We start from the raw sequence: 21,713 nt of genomic DNA, 5'->3' as shown, positions 1-21,713 counted from the left end.
GTAGATGTAATAGGTGGTGTGTGATGAAATAAAATGATGAGAGGCCTCGGTTTGACGATGGTCGAGTCATCTAGCAGAGTATCGATGACGACCACAGACTTTGCTAGACAGTCCAGTGGAACGCTAGCAGGCTCGCAACCTGCAGGTGTTTATTTGAACTACGTGCTCACCAGTTGTACTCCATCCCCCTCATGGTTGCCTTATTTGACATAAATTGCAGAGGTATCCCCTAAGCAGTGTTGTCACCCCGATGAAATTCTTTAGGCTAGGTCCCTTTTATTAGATGCTTTAGGGACGTAAAGTGAGGATAACGGGAACATGTAATCTGGTTTGTTTGGTTGGATGAAATTAATAAACTTATTTATTGTGGGTTGAAAACCCTATATGCTCACCAGGCTCCCCAGCCTGACCCACTCAATTTCTTGTTTTACAGCTCCGCATCATAGTTGGATGAACTGACGAGAGATTATGGATTTTAGGCCAATAGAAAATAAATAGAATGTTGTAAGGCCTCTGTTGTTTTTTAGGCCAATTTTGTTTTGTGGCCTAGGATGTCTTTTGGTTTATGCTTTTGATCTGTATCGATGCTGACATCCTGAGTTTTGTAATACAAATAAAATACATTTCTTTAAGGAAATGTTTTGATAAATCTTTATCATATTTTGTTTTGGGATCAAATTCCGCAACACTTTTCTTTGAAAGTTTACTCTGATGTTATTATGAAAGCATAAACAAAATCGGTATTTTCTGGACGTGAAATTGGGGATGTCACAGTCTTCTTCTTGAAGATCCATTTGCATCCAACCATCTTACGACCTGATACATTGACAACCAAGTTCCAAACTTGATTGTCATACATGGACTGAATCTCGCTGTCAATCGCCTCTTTCCATTTCGTTGACTTGGGGGCCTGCCATGGCTTCCTTGTAGTTGTTAGGTTCATCCAAATTTACCAGTGTACTATCACTGATAAATGTATCACCATCTATAGTATTACGGAAACCATAAAACTCAGGTGCCATTCTAACTCTACTCGAACGTCTCAGAGGTAAGGACTCGTCAATTGGTTCAACAAGAGTTTCTTCCGCGGGTTGAGTGCTAGTGTTTGAGGTTCCTTCATCACTTAAATCTTGAAGATCTTCAAGGTCAATTTGCCTCCCACTGTCCTCTTGGCATATGAGTTCTCTCTCGCGGAAAACCCATCTCCTTGCAACGAAGACAACATTGTCACTCGGTCTATAGAAGAGATACCCACAGGACTTCTGCGGGTAGCAGATGAAAGTACATCACTCACTACGAGGTTTGAGTTTGTCGTGAGTCTCTCATCATACGAAAGCCTCGGAACCCCAAACCTTGATATGTGCTAACGAGAGAATCTTCCCTGTCCATATTTTGTGAGGTGTTTTGGCAACCTTCTTAGTTGGGACTAGATTAAGGATATGTGCACTAGTTTCTAAGACATACCCCCAGAATAAGATAGGTAACGAAGCTCGAATCATCAAGGAACAAACCATATCCAACAAGGTTCGATTGCACCTCTCAGCCACACCATTAAGCTGTGGTGTCCTTGGTGGTGTCAATTGTGAAACAATTCCACATTCCTTAAGATAGTCGAGTGATATGTGCATATTTAGTCATGTATTTTGTATAGAATATTAATACCTTTTGACTATTTTATTGCAAATATGGAACAAAAGGTGCTTAATTACGTTTAAATTGTATTTGCAGCCTAGAAGAAGTGCTCGGAAGCAAAAGGAAGCGGATATAACAATCGGGAGCTCGGGAAGTAAAAAAAGAGGAAAAAGTCAAAAATCTTGAAGCACTCGGCGAGTCAATACCCCGACTCGACGAGTCGGATCGAACATTCGCGAAGCAATAGAAGTCCTTGCCGTACACGGAGTTTTAATGAAGGACTCGGCAAGTCGACCCATGGACTCGACGAGTCAACCCTGTTTCCAGAAGTCTATAAATATGACATGCCTGCCCGAAACAAAGGACTTCTCTGGAACCCTTGGAGGCCAAGCTACGATTAAGAACACGGTGGAAGCTCTGGAAAGTGAAGAATTGACCCTACATTCGATTTTGAGGAGGATTAAGGCAAATTCTAGTTACTCTTATTTAAAGTTTTGATTGAATCATGTTTAAACCAATGTATTTTGTTATTGACTTTGTTTTTGCTGTAATTATGAACTAAAACCCTTGTCTTCTGTTTAGGGTAGATGATTTTGTGAATATCGATTGATTTTATGGTTAGGATTAATTTAATTTGGTGATATTGTTTTGTTAAGCTTGTTAAAGAACCTTATAGGTTAATTACAACTATTTTCAGTTAATTAACCAGGATATTAAGTTGCATGAACATTTCTTAATTGCTAATTCCGTATGATTTATGTGAGAACATTGTTATATGCCTAGGAATAGCGAATGTGAAACTAGGGTTAACTAGAAAATAGAAAAATTAATGTGTGAGCTTGTGTGACGAACCATCAACAAGAGGTTAATTGAACGACCAATTTAATTAACCACTACAAGTCTTACTTAACCCGAATTAATAAACTAGGAAATTCATTAATTTAGACAACTGGCCACTGCTTGAATTAATCTGTTTTCTAAGGACTAGTAATAGCGAACGTGAACCTAATCACCTTAATCGGTATCCAAAGAAAAACTAATCCATTACATTTACCATAAAATCAACCATAGGATCAAATTATTCGAACCTAAACAGAAGTCTCTTTTACTATTTAATTTGGTTAATTTTTTCTTGCTTAGCTGTTAGTTGCTTAGTTTAAGTGTTCGTTAAGTTTCTAGTCTTGTAAAACTAGAGAAAATCCTTATATTTTATTATTGTTTTCTTTAGATAATGTAGTAGTTAGATTAATTACCGTTCCCTGAGTTCGATACCCTGCTTGCTTAACTATAGCACCAATAGACAGGTACACTGCCTTTTGTGTGTCTAATTTACATTAAAAAAGTAGGAATAAAACTAGTTAGTTTCACGCGCATCAAGTTTTTGGCGCCGTTGCCGGGGAACGGTTCAAAAATTAATTCTAATTTCTAGTGTTATCGATCCTTTGTGTGAGATTTATCTTGCACAAAGTTACTGCATTAGTAATTTAGTTATTAGGATTACGTATTAGGTTTGCTATTTTTTAGTTTTTGTTAAATTTTTTTTATGTCTTAACCTTGAACTCGACGAGTGCAGTCGAAGCTACTCGACGAGTCCAAAGCGAATTCCCAGTTTCGTTTTTAGTTCATTTTTGTTCTTTTTAAGCGTGTTTTTTGTTTTGATTGCAGTACGTTTATGACCAGAGGAGGAGGCACACCTTTGATTCCCCCACTTGAAGACCCGAAAGCTACTCTAAGGAAAAACAAAAGCAAAACCGTTGGAGAATCCGCAACATCGAAGAATCCACCGTTGAAGAATCTCAAATCTATTTTTAGCAAGAAAAACGGCAAGAAAGTAGGAGAATCCAGCAACACGAAGGAAAATACCGAGTACGAAACCGAAAAGGAAGAAAGCGAATTTAAAGAAGGAAGCGACATAGATGGCGAACTAGCTAACACCATGGCTAACATCGATGAAGTTCCCATGGGTGAATGGAAGAAAAGGATGCGTGACGACACCGGCCCAGGACTCGTGCAACCCGCGATTCCCGCAACTGCTACCTTTGAACTTAAGGGCCACATAATTGTTCAACTTAAGGAAATCCCATTCTTCGGGAAGAATCATGAAGATGCATACAAGCATCTTGACGAGGTCAATGACATAGCCGACTACTTCAATGTTCCTAATGTGAACCGAGACACCGTATTGCTTCGTATGCTACCAGTCACATTCAAAGGAGCTGCGAAAGATTGGCTGAAATCACTCCCCCCAGGATCCATCACTACTTGGGCTAAGATGCGTGAGGAATTTATTGATCAATTTTTCCCTCTATCAAAGATAGGAAAGTTGAAGAAAGCCATATCAAACTTTGAGCAACAAGCTGGCGAATCACTTTATGAGGCGTGGGAGAGATACAAAGGCTTACTAAGGAACTGCCCACATCATGATCTAAATAGTCAACAAGAAGTCTCCATTTTCTATGACGGAGTAAACGTGACAACGAGGCAGCTCCTTGACTCACAAGGACCACTCAAGAAGAAGCCACCCCCGGTGATAAAGCAACTAATTGAAGAATTCTCTAAGAACTCTAGAGAATATCACAACCCAAGGAATGGCACAACTCGAGGTGTGGTGAACTCAATTACCGATGATATGGAAGCAATGATGGAAAAATTGGAGAGCATGGACCGAAGAATGACTAAGATGGACCAATTCATCCATGCCATTAGAGTGGGATGTGAAAATTGTAGAGGGCCTCACCTTACTACAGATTGTGATCTTGAAGAGAACGGGAACAAGAAAGCTCATGTGTGTTATTCAAGCGGTGATAGATATGATGATGATGGCGAAAACCTAAGAAAGAATGGCTACCATATGATGAATACAAAAAGGAAAAGGAGGAAAATTATAAGTAGAAAGAAAGGGTTTTTTTTTATCAAAAAGTGGAGTCGGTGCAAGAAAGGAAATCTGATTTGGAGGACATGCTCAAAAGATTTGTAGTTGCATCCGAGAAGAGACATAATGAAACCGACGCTGCAATAGAAGAGCAACGAAATATGTTAAGGGATCACCAAGGCATGATTAAAAAACACCACACAATGATGATGGATCAAGAAACTCTGCTAAGGAATCAGCAAGCATCTATTCTGAACATTGAAAAACAACTAGGCCAACTTGCACTACAAATAAACGAGAGACAACCGGGTGGACTTCCTAGTAATACCGAAAATAATCCGAGAGGTGCACATATAAATATCGTGACAACTAGGAGTGGGAAGATTATTACTCCTATGACCCCTATTCAGCAAGAAGATCCGAAACTGGTACAATAGAAGGAAGCAGAAAAGCAAAAATCGCTGAAACACGACTCGACTCGCCGAGTCGAAGACACCGACTCAACGAGTCCCCCACTTGAACAGAAATGAGAGTCTCATGTTAAACTCTATCAGCCTCCGTTACCATTTCCAGGCCGAGCTAGACAGGATAAGCATGATATAGATTATCAAAAGTTCCTGGAACACATCAAAGCCCTTCAAATTAATATACCCTTCATTGAAGCAGTTGCACAAATGCCCAAGTATGCCAAATTTTTAAAGGAGATTCTTACGAATAGAAAGAAGATGGAAGAAGTGAAGGAGGTAGTTCTCAATGAAAATTGCTCAGCCGCCATGCTGAACAAACCGCCTAAGAAGAAAGGTGACCCGTGTAGTCTGACCTTGCCCTGGCAGTTCGGAAATTTAGCAACTATACATGCATTGGCTGACTTAGGGGCAAGTGTAAATCTCATGCCATATTCATTTTTTAAGAAACTAGACCTTCTGGAGCCAAGGCCAATTCGAATGGCAATTCACTTATCTAATAAAACGGTGACGTTTCCAAGGGGGATATGTGAGGACCTATTGGTAAAAGTTGATAAATTTGTGTTCCCAGCAGACTTCATAGTTCTAGACATGGAAGCGGATCCTCAAGTCCCGATCATACTTGGAAGACCTTTCCTTAATACCGCGAGTGCTATAGTAGACATGCGAGATTCTAAATTTACCCTTAGGGTGGGGGACGAATCAGTTACATTTGGAGTTGATCAAGCCATGAAGCACACAAGGTTTAGTGATGATAGGACATTTTCGGTGGATATGTTGGAAGAATTAATGGAAGAATGGAAGGAAGACAAGTCAAACAATTTTTCCACTGCCTTCAAAGACAATTTTGATGCTGAAGGGGACATAAGGGAAATAGAGATACTACTTGAAGAAGCTGAATAAAACGAAATACTCATAAGTGCAGAAAACTCGACTCGCCGAGTCAGATACACCGACTCGACGAGTCCGATAGAGAAATCGCGATCACACGGGGATTTTGGCATGGACTCGACGAGTCACCTACCTGAACTCGACGTGTTTAGTGTACAAAATACGAAATCAGACCTTAAAACTTTACCAGATCATTTGGAGTATGCATTTCTTGAGGATGGTGATCAAAAACCTGTTTTTATAGCTTCTGACCTCTCCAAATCTGAAAAAGAAGAGTTAGTTCATGTCTTAAAGAAAAGAAAGCGTGCCATTGCATGGAATATCACCGACATAAAAGGAATAAGACCTTCTTATTTCTCTCACAAGATCAACATGGAAGAAGGAGGAAAGCCAATAGTGCAACATCAAAGGCGGTTAAACCCAAACATGCAAGAAGTGGTCAAAACGGAGGTAGTCAAACTATTGGATGCGGGGATCTTTTATTCTATTTCCGATAGTCTATGGGTTAGTCCCGTTCAAGTGGTGCCCAAGAAAGGAGGAATGATGGTAGTGACAAACGAGAAGAACGAGCTCATTCCAACTCGAACGGTAACCGGTTGGCGAGTGTGCATCGATTATCGAAAGCTAAACGATGCCACTCGTAAAGACCATTTTCCCTTACCTTTTACTGATCAAATGCTTGAAAGATTATCTGGCCATAGTTATTACTGTTTCTTAGATGGATTTTCGGGATACTTCCAAATACCCATAGACCCAATTGACCACGAAAAGACTACTTTCACTTGCTCGAGTGGGACTTTTGCTTATCGCCGCATGCCTTTTGGGTTATGCAATGCGCCCACGACCTTTCAAAGATACATGAAGGCAATATTCCACGACATGGTGGAAAAGTTTATGAAAGTATTTGTGGATGACTTTTCTGTTTTTGGATCTTCCTTTCATGATTGTCTTGCTAACCTTGACTTGATGCTTGCTAGGTGCGAAAAGACCGATTTAGTTCTGAATTGGGAGAAATGTCACTTTATGGTAAAAGAGGGCATAGTATTAGGTCACAAGGTATCCAAGGCGGGGATTGAGGTGGATCGGGCAAAAATTGATACAATTGCTAAATTACCTCCACCAACTAATGTGAAGGGCATTAGGAGTTTTTTAGGTCACGCGGGTTTTTACCGCCGTTTTATAAAATATTTTTCTACAATAACTAGACCTCTAACTCAATTACTTTTAAAATATGCACCTTTTAATTTTTCTAAAGAGTGTCTAGCGGCTTTTGAAATTTTGAAAGATAAGTTAACAAATGCCCTGATCATTATTGCCCCGAATTGGAACTTGCCTTTTGAAATAATGTGTGACGCAAGCGACTTTGCATTAGGAGCTGTACTTGGCCAAAGGGTTGATAAGCACTTTCGACCCATTTATTATGTAAGCAAGACTTTAAATCCAACCCAAGAAAACTACACCACTACCGAAAAAGAATTACTAGCCGTAGTGTATGCTTTTGACAAATTCCGCCCTTATCTTATTTTATCTAAAACCACTATTTTACTGACCACTCTGCTATTAAGTACTTGTTTTCCAAGCAGGATGCAAAGCCAAGAATGATCCGATGGGTGCTTCTATTACAAGAATTTGACATAGACATCAAGGATAAAAAGGGGATGGAGAATGTAGTTGCTGACCATCTATCTAGGCTAGAAAATCCAGAAAGGGACAAGATAGATAATATGGGTATTGAAGATGACTTCCCGGAAGAATACTTGATGGTGATTGTGGATGAGGAACCGTGGTATGCAGACATTGCAAATTACTTGGCTGGTAATTACCTTCTAAAAGCCCTTACCCATCAACAAAAGAAGAAGCTCTTTTCCGAAATAAAATATTATTTTTGGGATGAGCCTTATCTTTTTAGGAGTTGTGCGGATGGAATCATCATAAGATGTGTTTTTGGCAAGGAAAGTCGGGACATATTAGAGCATTGCCACAATGGACCTGCAGGAGGACATCATGGGGTACAATACACTGCTAAAAAAGTGTTTGATACTGGTTTTTATTGGCCTACTATTTTCAAGGATGCTGCTACATACGTGAAGGAATGTGGTACTTGCCAAAGAACGGGTAATATATCGGCAAGGAATGAAATGCCTCAAATGAATATTCAAGTTTGTGAAATCTTTGATGTGTGGGGTATAGATTTCATGGAACCATTTCCTTCATCCAAAGGCAACAAATACATACTCGTGGCGGTCGATTATGTGTCAAATTGGGCGGAAGCGCAAGCACTACAAACTAATGATGCAAGAGTTGTGGTTAAATTTTTAAGAAAATTATTCTCAAGATTTGGAGTGCCTAAAGCATTAATTAGTGATAGGGGAACCCACTTTGCTAATGATCAACTAGCAAAAGTGTTGTAAAAATACGGGGTACGCCATAGATTTTCAACATCTTACCATCCACAATCAAATGGACAAACAGAAATTACAAATAGGGCACTAAAAAGAATATTGGAGAAATCGGTGGGGCACAATAGAAAAGATTGGGCGGACAAATTGGATGATGAACTTTGGGCATTTAGAACCGCATTTAAAACACCCATTGGAACCACACCTTATAGACTAGTGTATGGTAAAAATTGCCATTTACCTGTGGAGCTTGAACATAAAGCCTATTGGGCCTTGAAAACATGCAATTTTGAGCCCCATGAGTTGCGTGCAAATCGACTTTTGCAAATGAATGCCTTGGAAGAAATGAGGAATGAGTCTTATACTAACTCGTTAATTTATAAGGATAAGACCAAAAGATGGAATGATGCAAGGTTGAAGGAAGGTCAAAAAGTGCTATTATACAATTCAAGGCTTAAGCTCTTTCCGGGAAAATTACGCACTCGTTGGACCGGGCCGTTTTCAGTATAGCATGTCTATCCTTATGGAGTGGTTGAGTTATGGAGTAAAGATGGGTCAAGCTTTAAATTTAATCGGCATCGGGTTAAGAAATACGAAGAAGGAATGCCACAAGATGAAAGACTTGAAGAAGGGCTGGACTTGGAGGCAACCACTGACACGTAGAGCGGGAATGAGTCCAGCTAAAGACTCCTTAAAAAGAAGCGCTTAACGGGAGGCAACCCGTCAATAAAGTTTGCTTTCTTTTATCTTTCTTTTTAGTTTTATTTTGCGTTTTTTTCGTATCTTAGGATTTGTCTATCTAAATCTTCTTAATTGTATAAAATTATTGCTTGAGGACAAGCAAGGTCTGAGTGTGGGGTGTGGTGAATAACATGTAAAATGATGAATTTTTTAAAATAAATGACTCGACGAGTCCTTACGAAGCAGAAAGTTGTAAACGCGATCTGACTCGGCGAGTCCGTTTACTGACTCGACGAGTCGAGTTAATTTACTGAAAAAATATAATTTTACAATTCTATAAAATTAGGGTTTTTACCCTAATTGAAAAACACTTTCATTTTACACAGCCGACACACCCACTCGACGTGCCACATTCTCTCCAAGCAACCATCTTGATTCTCTTGATTCCTTCTACTTTCTTCCAACAAGGTAACATCTTTTACTTTCGATCTTATTAAAGCTCTAATTTTTGGCAGAATAATGGCCTTAGTATGTTGAAAACTCGATTTTTACTTGATTTAGATTCTAGGGTTACGGATTTTTGTTTAAGTAGAGTGTTCTACATGAAATTTTTTGTGAAATAATACTTGATATGCATCCCTAGACAAACCGCTGAATTTTTTTTTTGAGTTTTGTTGGATGATTTGGTCGAAATCAGTCCCTGAATACAGTCTAGTTTTTTTTAACGTTTCTGTGCTTTCTGGTTTGTGTTTGTTTTCATGTGTTGCAGAATATGTTTTCCGGGCGGGGGCAATGTTCTCAAGGTAGCCAAGGGGATTTCCCTTGGTTAAACTTCCCAAGAATTCAATCTAAATCAACAATGTCCCGATGGAAAAAGAAATTGGTGGAGATTAGAAAGAAAGAAATCTATGTACCTAAGGCAATCAATTGGGAGTGGCTGGGTCAAGTTCGGTATGAGAAAGAATTGGCCCCGTTTTTGGTCAAAACATTTATACATAACAGAGTATCCATCACTTGTGATGGATGGAACCAGTTATTCCGTATCCAATAACCGGTGTTTCAGGAGTTGTGTTAGGAGTTCTTCTCAACCATCAATTTTAATGGAGGAAATGATTACTATAATCCGGGAGTCATTACCTTTTGCCTTGGTGGCGAGTTCCGCCAATGTAGCATGGTGGAGCTTGCTTGGAGATTGGGTATATATGACCAACAACTAGTAAACACTGGAGGTTTTGGTACTTTCTTGGAACATGCTCTCAAAACATTTCCAGAGGGCGTTGTGGGTTCCACATGGTGGAACACTATTGCAAACGAAGTCTATATCCCCAAGTCCACTCAAGAAGGGAGCATTAGATCATATACCCATCGAGTGATTCACCGCCTCATTGCTAGTATGATCAATATGCGGAAGGATGATGACAAGGTTCCTAATGTTGATGTCTTTTATTTGTGGAGTATTATTACTCCAAACACATTTTGCAACCTCCCGTACTGTTTAGCTTCTTATTTTGCCGAGGGAGCAGTCAAGGAGAGAAAAAAATTCAAAAATCAATGGCGGAATGTTTGTGATCCGCCTGGCGAAATCATATGGGTTGATGGAAAGAGGAGCATGGAATATGTTGACAATGGTCCCGACTCCTCCTTTTAGCATTATGCTTTTTAGGAGGGCAAGAATAATTGAAGATTTTGGTGGAGGGACCTTTGCTATTCCTCATGATGATGCGGTTATAGGACGCGATGAGTCGGGAAGGAGAGTTAGGCAAAGACAAGAACAAGTCCATGATGACCCACCAGTAATTCCGGTTGATGATGAAGTACCAATGGATTGGTACAATGTGGAGATGCGAAAATTCCAAGATGATTTAGCAAGGGGGGGGGGGGTAAATTTTGGCAACCAGTCACATGTCCAATTGTTTGAACACTTTCACATTCAACACATAGATGGGGGAAATTATCCGCATATGTGTACGTGGGAGGAAAGACTCAATGCCCGTAGTAGTGGAGTGGGAGGAAGTGGAAGAGGAGATGATGATGATGAGGAAGATGAGGACTAGTTTATCCTTTTTATTTTTATTTTGGTTGTGTTGGAACTATTTTTTATTTTGTTTGGTGTTTTTGTTTGGTTAATTTTTGACAACTAGTTTTTAGGATTATCATCAGGATGTTTTCATTTTTATTACTTGTGTGTTGTTCTTTTCCGAATTTCAATGAGGGTTTGCATGAAAAGGGTCTAGAGGATTATCGAATGGTGGGAAGAATCGGGTCTAGGCAAGAAAGAAGGAAGTTTTGAGTTTGAGTATCGAGTCCGATTATAAAGAGGGTTAAAGTGTGCGTAAATACTGAATAAAAGAAGAGAATGAGTGTCATTTTAATGCTACTCAACACACAAAAAAAACGGATTTGAAGCAAAATACTTTTTTCCACACAGCGATGGACTCGCCGAGTGCACGTAAGAACTCGACGAGTCGCCGTGTAGTTTCATGATTTCTGCCATTTTCGCGCTACAACTCGGCGAGTCACCATAATAACTCGACGAGTTGCTCCTTATTTGACCTCTCAAGCTCATGAGTTGATGATGTTTCACACGGCAATTGACTGCATTTTTGAAGATTAATTTCTGAAATTTTCCGAGAGATTTTCCTGCTTTTTTAGAGTTGTCAACCACATGAGATTTGACGCCCGAGGCATGGATGAGCTGTTCCCATGTCTAAAGTCAATTGAAGACGGAGCTTTGAATGAAGACGGAGCTTTGAATGAAGACGATCAACCTCGCCACTACTATCCCAGGGGAGTTTGTTCCAATTCCCTCTTTACTTTATTTTTCTTTATCATGCGTAGTATGCATTAGGGACATTGCATAAATTAAGTGTGGGGTAGGGGGTTGGTTACATTAGTTGAAATTTTAGTTGAAAATTTTGAAATTTTGCATAGAATTGCTAGGGTTAATTTAGAAAATCATGGTAAAAGCAATTAGGATTCCATGCTAGTATTGTGTTTGATGATTCTTTGAGGACCCAAATGTTTAGTTAAGCCAATATATGTTATAATGCATTTATGGCCCCCTTTATTCTAGTGAAATCGTGGGACAAAAACACAACCTCGCTTAGTTTGAGGGATGCAATATGTTTAGCATCGTGTACCAGAAATGTATCTAGGAAAATTTTATCTTTAGTCAATAAAGGTTGAAGTTGAGCGCCCCTGCTTAAGCATGTAGGATTTGAAAAAAAAGTGAGTTACATGTGAGAAAAAAAAGAGAGAGAATTACAAGAAAAGTTGTAAGAATTTTGGAGCTTTCAAAGTGAAGATCAAAAGATCGAAATTACGAAAAATCAAAAATTTTGAAGATACCAAGAATCATAAAGGTGGTGAATTCAAAGAAATCAAGATAAATTATCAAAGAAGTGAAGAATTCCAAATAAGCTCTATAGTGGTATTGCAAAGTTGTAATTTTCTAGATTATGTATGCTTGGGTTGTTTGACCAAAAATACCTTGAGGTTAGGAAGTTTTCTGCGGATGGATTCGGAGGGATGCATAAAATGAGCATTGTTCAACAGAAGTGGGCGAGTGTTTATGAGGATTGTGAGTATTTTGAATTGAGGGGGGTCCTTAGGAAAATTTTAGACACAAATTCATGCGTTGCGGTCTTGGCATAATGGCTGGGTTTGATTGGGATTGTCATATGTGATGCTAATATGTTAAAATTCAGTTTTGCTTGGGGGCAAGCAAAAGTCAAGTGTGGGGTATTTTGATATGTGCATATTTAGTCATGTATTTTGTATAGAATATTAATACTTTTTGACTATTTTATTGCAAATATGGAACAAAAGGTGTTTAATTACGTTTAAATTGTATTTTCAGCCTAGAAGAAGTGCTCGGAAGCAAAAGGAAGCGGAAATAACAATCGGGAGCTCGGGAAGTAAATAAAGAGGAAAAAGTCAAAAATCTTGAAGCGCTCGGCGAGTCAATACCCCGACTTGACGAGTCGGATCGAACATTCGCGAAGCAATGGAAGTCCTTGCCGTACACGGAGTTTTAATGAAGGACACGGCGAGTCGACCCATGGACTCGGCGAGTCAACCTTGTTTCCAAAAGTCTATAAATATGACATTCCTGCCCGAAACAAAGTACTTCTCTGGAACCCTTGGAGGCCAAGCTGCGATTAAGAACATGGTGGAAGCTCTGGAAAGTGAAGAATTAACCCTACATTTGATTTTGAGGAGGATTAAGGCAAATTCTAGTTACTCTTATTTAAACTTTTGATTGAATCATGTTTAAACCAATGGATTTCGTTCTTGAGTTTGTTTTTGCTTGTAATTTTGAACTAAAACCCTTGTCTTGTGTTTAGGGTAGATGATTTTGTGAATATGGATTGATTTTATGGTTAGGATTAATTTAATTTGGTGATATTGTTTTGTTAAGCTTGTTAAAGAACCTTATATGTTAATTACAACTCTTTTCAGTTAATTAACAAGCATATTAAGTTGCATGAACATCTCTTAATTGCTAATTTCGTATGATTTATGTGATAACATTGTTATATGCCTAGGAATAGCGAATGTGAAACTAGGGTTAACTAGAAAATAGATAAATTAATGTGTGAGCTTGTGTGACGAATCATCAACAAGAGCTTAATTGAACGACCAACTTAATTAACCACTACAAGTCTTACTTAACCCGAATTAATAAACTAGGAAATTCATTAATTTAGACAATTGGCCACTGCTTGAATTAATCTGTTTTCTAAGGACTAGTAATAGCGAACGTGAACCTAATCACCTTAATCGGTAGCCAAAGAAAAAATAATCCGTTGCATTTACCATAAAATCAACCATAGGAGCAAATGATTCGAACCTAAACAGAAGTCTCTTTTACTATTGAATTTGGTTAATTTTTGCTTTCTTAGCTGTTATTTGCTTAATTTAAATGTTAGTTAAGTTTCTAGTCTTGTAAAACTAGAGAAAATCCTTCTATTTTATTATTGTTTTCTTTAGATAATTCTATTAGTTAGATTAGTTAACGTTCCCTAAGTTCAATACCCTGCTTGCTTAACTATACCACCAATAGACAGGTACAATGCCTTTTGTGTGTCTAATTTACATTAAAAAGTAGGAATAAAACTAGTTAGTTTCACACGCATCATCGAGGAACTTGATACTAAGATACTCACCACCTCGGCCGGATCGGAGCATCTTTATCTTCATGCCCAGCTGATTCTCCACTTCTTGTTTAAACTCTTTGAACTTTTCAAAGGTTTCCGACTTATGCTTAATTAAGTAGATATACCCATATCTACTATAATCATCGGTAAAAGTCACATAGAAGCGGTTAGCATCCCTTGTGGTTGATCTGAAGGGTCCACACGCATCAGTGTATATGAGATCCAACAAACCCTCACCTCTTTCACAAGTACCAGTGAAGGGTGACTTGGTCATCTTTCCAAGCAAATAAGATTCACATGTGTCATCCGACTTTAAGTAAAATGACTCCAACACTCCATCCTTTTGGAGTTGGGATATGCGCTTCTTGTTGACATGTCCAAGACGACAGTGCCATAAGCATGCTTTGTCCAAACCATTGGACGAATCAATATGTAATACATTATTTCCTAAGTTGTCTACAACCATCACAATTTCATATATACTGTAACACCCGCAGATCCGGGTTAGTCATTTTAGAGACAATAAGTGTCGAAAACGATTTTTCGACAAAATATTATTTAGAATAAATAATCTTAACCAAGTTTTGGAATATGTCACAATGGTTCCGTACATATAAAGAACGCCGAAATCCGAGTTATAACGAAGGAGTTATGGCTCGTCGAAGTTTTACGGCAAAACCGGAACGACACTACGTGACATAAATAGTGAATTTATGATAGATGACTTTTTAGCCTTAGCCATCTAAAGAAAAGTCGTAGTATACGTTAAACCGAGAGTGTGCATAAAAAGAACACCCAAATCTGACTTCGTATAAGGAAGTTATGATATTTCTAAGATTTGGCACAACAGTGCACAACCCGGAATTCGAATTTTAGATCGAGCGGTTTTTGGACAACGCGACCTAAATGAGAATTGAAGATATCATTAATAGGAGCTCAACGATAATAAGACAGATGAAAACAGAGTCCGTATGTAGAAGTTATGAATTTTGACGCAGTCATTTAACAATATAATCTTCTCATACTGTTAAATTTAAAATCAGTCAAGAATTAACCGACGAAGTCTAAACGAAAGTTGTAGATTATGTCTCAACCTATGTGTGGATATAAAGAACGTTGAAAATGGAGCTCGTATGCGAAAGTTAAGGGGTTTAGAAGTCGGCAGAGTGTTGCTGCGAAGGGGTGATGTGGTTGAATCTGGGCCATTGCTTTCTCCCCAAGTCTTGTGACCCTATAAATAGAAACCCTTCCACCCTCATTTCTTCAGACCTCCGCCTTTCTCTTTCTCTCTCTAACTTCTCTCTAAACCTCCCACAACCCCCCTAAAGCCCTAGGAAACTCCCCTAGTGCTAGAAGAAAGCTCCGGAGCGCCCAACGGCTCTGAGAAAAAGAGCTTTTCGACTCTGAAGCTCTACTCCAGCGAAGCCCGGTTTTTAGTAAAACCCGATGTAAGTGAGATACGCCTACCATACTTCAAATATAACTTATATTTAAATATAATATCGTTATTATGAACTTATAAATAAGATTTATCAATGATATAAAGTCGTTATACTGATTGATCTACTTACGGGAATGATGTCTAGGCTGTGATTTAGTGAGGTGTTTAAAGTGGGATTTCCAAACAGTATACTTCGTATACCAAACGAACCCTACCTCCGATATGATCCTACCTGGTTTTTCCTTACTTGATAGATCATGAAGTAGACTTTGATTTAATGATGAATCTAGACTAATAATTAGTCGCAATAAAGATTAGACTAAAACTTAGCGATAATAATGTTAGGTTTCATCGAAGGGAAATAGAATCGTTAGAAGCGAAGCGCTGCCCGAGTTTGGAATCATCACTTTAACAAGTCAATGCATAGTCCCTTTCATGAACATGATTTTAATACAAGTATTGATTGAAGTATTAAATATATGTTTTTGTGCAAGTTATTTGATGTTGCCTGAAATACGCGTTAAAGAACATACCTGATTATATATGATGATTTAGGATAAAGAGTAAACCTAAATTAATTATGAGGAATATTGGGTAGTATCTTCTTACGAGTACGAGTGAGTTATACTCAGAGAATAGAACTTTAATATATGTCATTGATTCAGGAGCATGGATTAGACATAGTCATTGTCCCTACTCCGAGAGTATGGATTGGACATAGTCAAATGTCATTAATCTGGGAGTATGGATTATGACATAGTCAGTCGTCCTTAGTCCGGGAGTGTGGACAAGAGATAGTTATCTGTCATTAATCCTGGAGTATGGATTATGACATAGTCAGTCGTCCTTAGTCCGGGAGTGTGGACAAGTGATAGTTATCCGTCATTAATCCGGGAGTATGGATTTAGATGTAGACACATGTACCTAATCCAAGAGTATGGAATGGGCACAATTATTGATCCGAGAACATGGATTAGATCTAGGAGTAAGAGGTAAAATTTAAGGTCCGAGAGTATGGATAGTCTCATTGTGAGGATTGACGGGGTGGGGTAAGAGTTGATTATAAATATGGGGAAATTGTATATTTTGTTAGTTCTAGATTATATATATGATATAACATTGTGGGATTGAAACCCCTATGTACTCACCAGGTTTCCCAACTTGACCCACTCAAGCTTACTTGTATCACAGGTGTCGATATGAAGTTACATTACACTCAGAGATTAAAGAGATGTAGATCACTAGTGTAAATAAATGTAAGTTCTGTTTATGCTTATGTTTCTGTATTGACGATGACATCCCAAATGATTTAAAATGAATAAAATACATTTCTTAGGAAATGCTGTGATAACGTATTTAACATGTTTTTTTGGGAACAAATTACGCAACACTTTTATTAAAATAGGTACTCTGATTTTTATAAAGCATAAACAAAATCGGTCTTTTCTGGCCGTGAAATCGGGGATGTCACAGTTGGTATCAAAGCATTAGTTTAAGCGAACTAGGAATAAGGATTTATTTCTAGACTTAAACATAGAAGGCTAAGCAATGATCATGACGAGTGTGTCTAATAAATTTAGGTAATACACCTGAATACACACAAGCACTAGCTTATTTAGGGGAAATGCCTAACATGCTTTTATGTGCTAAATGATTTATGATATGCATTATATGATCGGATCTATGGTCTGTTGCCGACCGGATCTGGAAACTTTATGTGTTCAGATTTCTAAACGTTTAATTACGGTATTAGAACTGGCATGCAACTTTTTGGAGTGATAGGGAGATTTACACGTCGATCGTAAATGAAATCTTTCCTATCTTAATTCTCGTCATTACACACTGAACGTCTGAATTGGTGTATAGATCAAAAAGGCAAGAACCCAAAGTGGAGTCGGGAACACAAATGGAAACAGGAATCAACCACCAGTGATTGAGCAAATACATGTTGTAGTAGCCGCTCCTGAGCCAATCACGATGGCTGGAGTGCAAGCGTTGATCTAGATGATGTTGGATTGTCAAATGGAGGCAAAAGGCGTTTACTTTAACAAAATCGAGAGGAACTCATGGTGCCTATTGAACAGCCTGAGCTGAATGACGGGCAATCTGAGGAAGGGAAAGACAACAGAGCCGTTAGTCAAGCTGATCCACCGGTGATTAGGAGGAGCAATCAAGATGACGGAGTCGAGAGGAATGGATGCAAGTACAAAGATTTTCTAACTTGCAAGCCATCGACTTTCACTAAGAAGGAAGATCTGATCGGAGTCATGGATTGGATCTCGGAGATGGAATTAGCCTTCATGACATGTGGTTGCAAAGGCAAGCTACAAACCACGTGTGCAGCACGTCAGTTTAGAGGAGGCGTTGTTCGCTGGTTGAACACCCTGGGGAAGACTCTAAGCCCCAATGAGCCCCTGTAACTGACTTGGGCAGAGTTTTTGGTGCAATTCAAGCGCAAGTACTGCTCAGCCCAAAACCTGCTCGAGCTAGAGAACCAATTCCTAACTTTGAAGAAAGGAAGCATGTCCATCGATGAATACACCAACAAATTCACGGACAAAATGGAGTTTGCTTTGCGCCTTGTCCCAGACGAGCTGACAAAAGTTGACAAGTACGCAAAGGGACTTCCCTGGGAGTATGCGGTGCTAGTACGTCAGGCACCTACTCTAGAGGTAGCTATCTGGGCTGCCAACAAGGTTGAAGTTGGCGATAAGAGAAAGTTTGAAGGATCCACAAGGTCCGACGAGAAGAGAAAATTCTCGAAGTCTGGGGAAGGAGCACAATGGTGTGACAAGTGTAGAAGGAAGCACATTGGGAGATGCTCTAAAGAAATGACCTGCTTCAAATGCGGGAAAACTGATCATTATGCCAGCGAATGCACCACCAAGAGAGAAGTCTGCTTTAAGTGTGGTGAGGAAGGACACTTCAAGCAAGACTGCCTAAGGAAAAAAGAATCCGCAAAGCCAAATGCACCACCAAAACCGAAGGCAAAAGCATTCCATATGATCCTTGACGAAGCAGATGACAATGCAAGGAATCAGGTTTGAGGATTGATACCCAAAGATCAAGTTGTGAAGTAGCCATGCGGATAGTATCAGGAGGTGTAGCCTATTAGAGGCATAGTATAGGTTGAACTTGAACATCTGTGTAATCGTTTCAAGAAGTAATATAAAACTTGGTTTTGTTATCTGGTGTGTTATGTGATTTTGTTTTATGGTGAATTGGAAAACTGCGAGACAATACTTGGGACGAGTATGAGTAGGTGTGAATGGTAGTAGAGGCCTATACTACCGGAAGCACAGGACTCGCACTTGGATCAGGGAAAGTCACAAGGTTACCAAGAAACTAGTAATTGATTTCGTTTTATTCATGTATGTCATTACCATTGTTTCGGTAATGATTAAGAAAATGATTGTTATTTCGACCCTAGTGGTCATATCAAATCGAGTCCGACTAAGATGAGTATGCTACATGGTTCAGAGAACCAAGATCGATGTAGCATCTGACATAAGTCAGAAGATTAAAGTGAAAGATAATCGAAGCGATCAATAGAAGTATCACAACCGTTGTTAAGATTAGAAGCTTGTACCTAGAAGTGCTACAAGATAGAATGTGATTATATCACATTAGAACATGAAGGAAGGTATATTCCGTTATGGAATTTGACTCTAAAAGATCTGAGTCTAAGCGTTGCATCATACGACGAGATGTCATTAGAACATGTCCCATCGGTCTGTTATGGTAACCGAAGTAAAGACTGTTTCCGAAGGAGCAGGAGTCTCCAATAAGAATCGAGATTATGACTTGAAGGTCACGATTGAAAGTCCAACGTGAGATAGAGAGCAGGTGCAAGATCGAGCATCGCCTGCAGTCCGAAAGTCCAAGAGTTAGATACTTATTCGAAGGAACATAGGAGTTACAGTTATTACCTAGGATGAAAAGATAACGTATGAAGTCATTATACAAGCCCTATTTCGTTGATGATTCAGAGATGTAATCATCCTAAGGGGGAGATAATTGTAACACCCGCAGATTCGGGTTGGTCATTTTAGAGACAATAAGTGTCGAAAACGACTTTTCGACAAAAGATTATTTATAATAAATAATCTTAAACAAGTTGTAGAATATGTCACAAGGGTTCCGTACATATAAAGAACATAGAAATCCGAGTTATAACGAAGAAGTTATGGCCCGTCGAATTTTTACGGCAAAAGCGGCACGACACTATGTGACGTAAATAGTGAATTTACGATAGATGACTTTTTAGCCTTAGCGATCTAAACAAAAGTCATAGTATACATTAAACCGAGAGCGTGCATAAAAAGAACACCAAATCTGACTTCGTATGAGGAAGTTATGATTTTTCTAAGATTTGGCATAACATTACACAGCCCGAAATTCGAATTTTAGATTGAGCGGTTTTTGGCCAACACGATCTAAATGAGAATTGAAGATCTCATTAATAGGAGCTCAACGATAATAAGACAGACGAAAACAGAGTCCGTATGTAGAAGTTATGAATTTTACGCAATCATTTAACAGTATAATCTTCTCATACTATTAAATTTAAAATCAGTCGATAGTTAGCCGACGGAGTCCAAACGAAAGTTGTAGACTATGTCTCAACCTATGAGTGGATATAAAGAAAGTCGAAAACGGAGCTCGTATGAGAAGTTACGGGGTTTAGAAGTCGGCAGGGTGCTGCTGCGAAGGGGGTGATGTGGTTGAATCTGGGCATAAACAAAATCGGTCTTTATGGCCGTGAAAATGGGGATGTCACGTATACCATTACAAGTAAATGATTCAAAATAAAGAGTACCATTATAAAAAGCATTAATAGAACCAATTTCATTATTAAACGAAAATCTAAAACCTTGTTTATACAAACCATGAAATGAAATAATATTCTTTGCCATATCTGACGAGTAGCAACAATTATTCAAATCTAACTCTAATCCATTATTAAGCAATAAATAATAAACTCCAATCTTGGTGACAGGCGACACTTTCCTATTCCCCATGATCAGGTTCATCTTCCCATGCTCCACATCCCTACTTCTTCTTAGACCGTGCAAATCAGAACAAATGTGAAAACCACATCCTGTATCAAGGACCCAAGAACTAGCATGTGATGAATTATTAGATAGAATAATGTAAATACTTGCAAAGGTGGGCTTTATCTTCCCATCCTTGATGTCCTGCAAGTATTTGGGACAACTTTGTTTCCAGTGCCCTTTATCATGAAAATAGAAGTACTCTGCTGCTTTCAGATCGGAAGAGGGAGTAGCAGAACCACCTTTGTTCCTACTAGAAGAGGATCCATCATGGGAGTCTCCCTTGTGGCTCTTATAAGGAGCCTTCCTCTTCTTCCCTTTCCTATGTCCAATTGGCAGGATTGGGCCAGTAGCAGTAGGAGAGGGTACAATAGATTTGCCTTTCAAACTACTTTAAGCAGTTCTTAGAAGGCCTTGAATCTTGCGTAGAGTGACCTCCTCCTTGTTCATATGATAAGTCATACGAAACTGATCATAACAAGGAGGCAAAGAGTGTAGGATAATATCAATGGCCAACTCTTCATCAAAGTTAACATTCAACTTCAGCAAGCGGTCAACAAACCTTTGCATCTTTTGCAAGTGGGCCGTGATAGACTCTCCATCCTTCATTTTTGTTGTAATCATGGAGGCAATGATTTCATACTTTTCTTGTCGAGCACTTTGATGACACCTTTCCATCAAGTCTTGGTGCATCTCGAAAGGCCAAAAGTCCTCATATGACTTCTGAAGCTCAGGAGTGATAGTAGCTATCATGATGTACGACTCCTTTGTCTCGTCCTTCTCATGTCCCCTATACTCAACTATCTGTTCAAGAGTGGCAGTAGATTGATCAATCTCCTTAAGCTCTTTGTCGAGGACATATTCTTTTTCCACGTAACGAACGGCCATGCGGATGTTTCAAATCCAGTCGTTGAAATTCGACCCATGAAAAATGATCCTCGCACATAAGTTCATGAGGGAGAAAGAGCTAGAAGGGTTTGAGCCGGAAGCGGTGTTGGAAGACATCTGACAAGAAATGCAAGGTTTAGATTAGATAAAAATCCTTAATATAACACCCAAATGAAATATTAAGGCTAGGACCGAACACAATATTCTACAATTCGGAAGTGGGATGCTGTAA

General features: G+C 38.9%; 1 protein-coding gene and 1 non-coding gene across 2 annotated transcripts; one reads left to right on the top strand and one right to left on the bottom strand.

Moving 5' to 3' along the window:
* Nucleotides 1–3,592: 3,592 nt before the first annotated feature.
* LOC145127744 (uncharacterized) lies at nucleotides 3,593–5,871 on the top strand. Its single transcript, XM_079062880.1, has 3 exons — nucleotides 3,593–4,433; nucleotides 4,553–4,932; nucleotides 5,059–5,871. The coding sequence occupies exons 1-3, from the start codon at nucleotides 3,593–3,595 to the stop codon at nucleotides 5,869–5,871; spliced, it is 2,034 nt and encodes a 677-aa protein (XP_078919006.1).
* On the bottom strand, nucleotides 3,953–4,059 carry LOC145128031 (small nucleolar RNA R71). The gene has a single exon (XR_013716634.1). It is a non-coding gene; the product is annotated as a small nucleolar RNA R71 (small nucleolar RNA).
* Nucleotides 5,872–21,713: the final 15,842 nt, after the last annotated feature.

Source organism: Lactuca virosa, chromosome 7 (genome assembly GCF_052849685.1).
Source record: "Lactuca virosa cultivar CGN04683 chromosome 7, Lactuca_virosa_CGN04683_v6, whole genome shotgun sequence".
Classification (NCBI taxonomy): Eukaryota; Viridiplantae; Streptophyta; class Magnoliopsida; order Asterales; family Asteraceae; genus Lactuca; species Lactuca virosa.
The sequence above is the reverse complement of the archived record's forward strand: the minus strand, read 5'-3'. Positions and strand labels throughout refer to the sequence as shown.

What these genes read in the sequence shown, in the direction of transcription:
- LOC145127744 (XM_079062880.1), top strand. Translation starts at nt 3,593, where the DNA reads ATGGGTGAATGGAAGAAAAGGATGCGTGACGACACCGGCCCAGGACTC. An exon ending in TCATGTGTGTTATTCAAGCG is followed by an intron (nt 4,434 to 4,552) that starts GTGATAGATATG and finishes TTTATCAAAAAG; the next exon opens with TGGAGTCGGTGCAAGAAAGG. An exon ending in AGCAAGAAGATCCGAAACTG is followed by an intron (nt 4,933 to 5,058) that starts GTACAATAGAAG and finishes AAACTCTATCAG; the next exon opens with CCTCCGTTACCATTTCCAGG.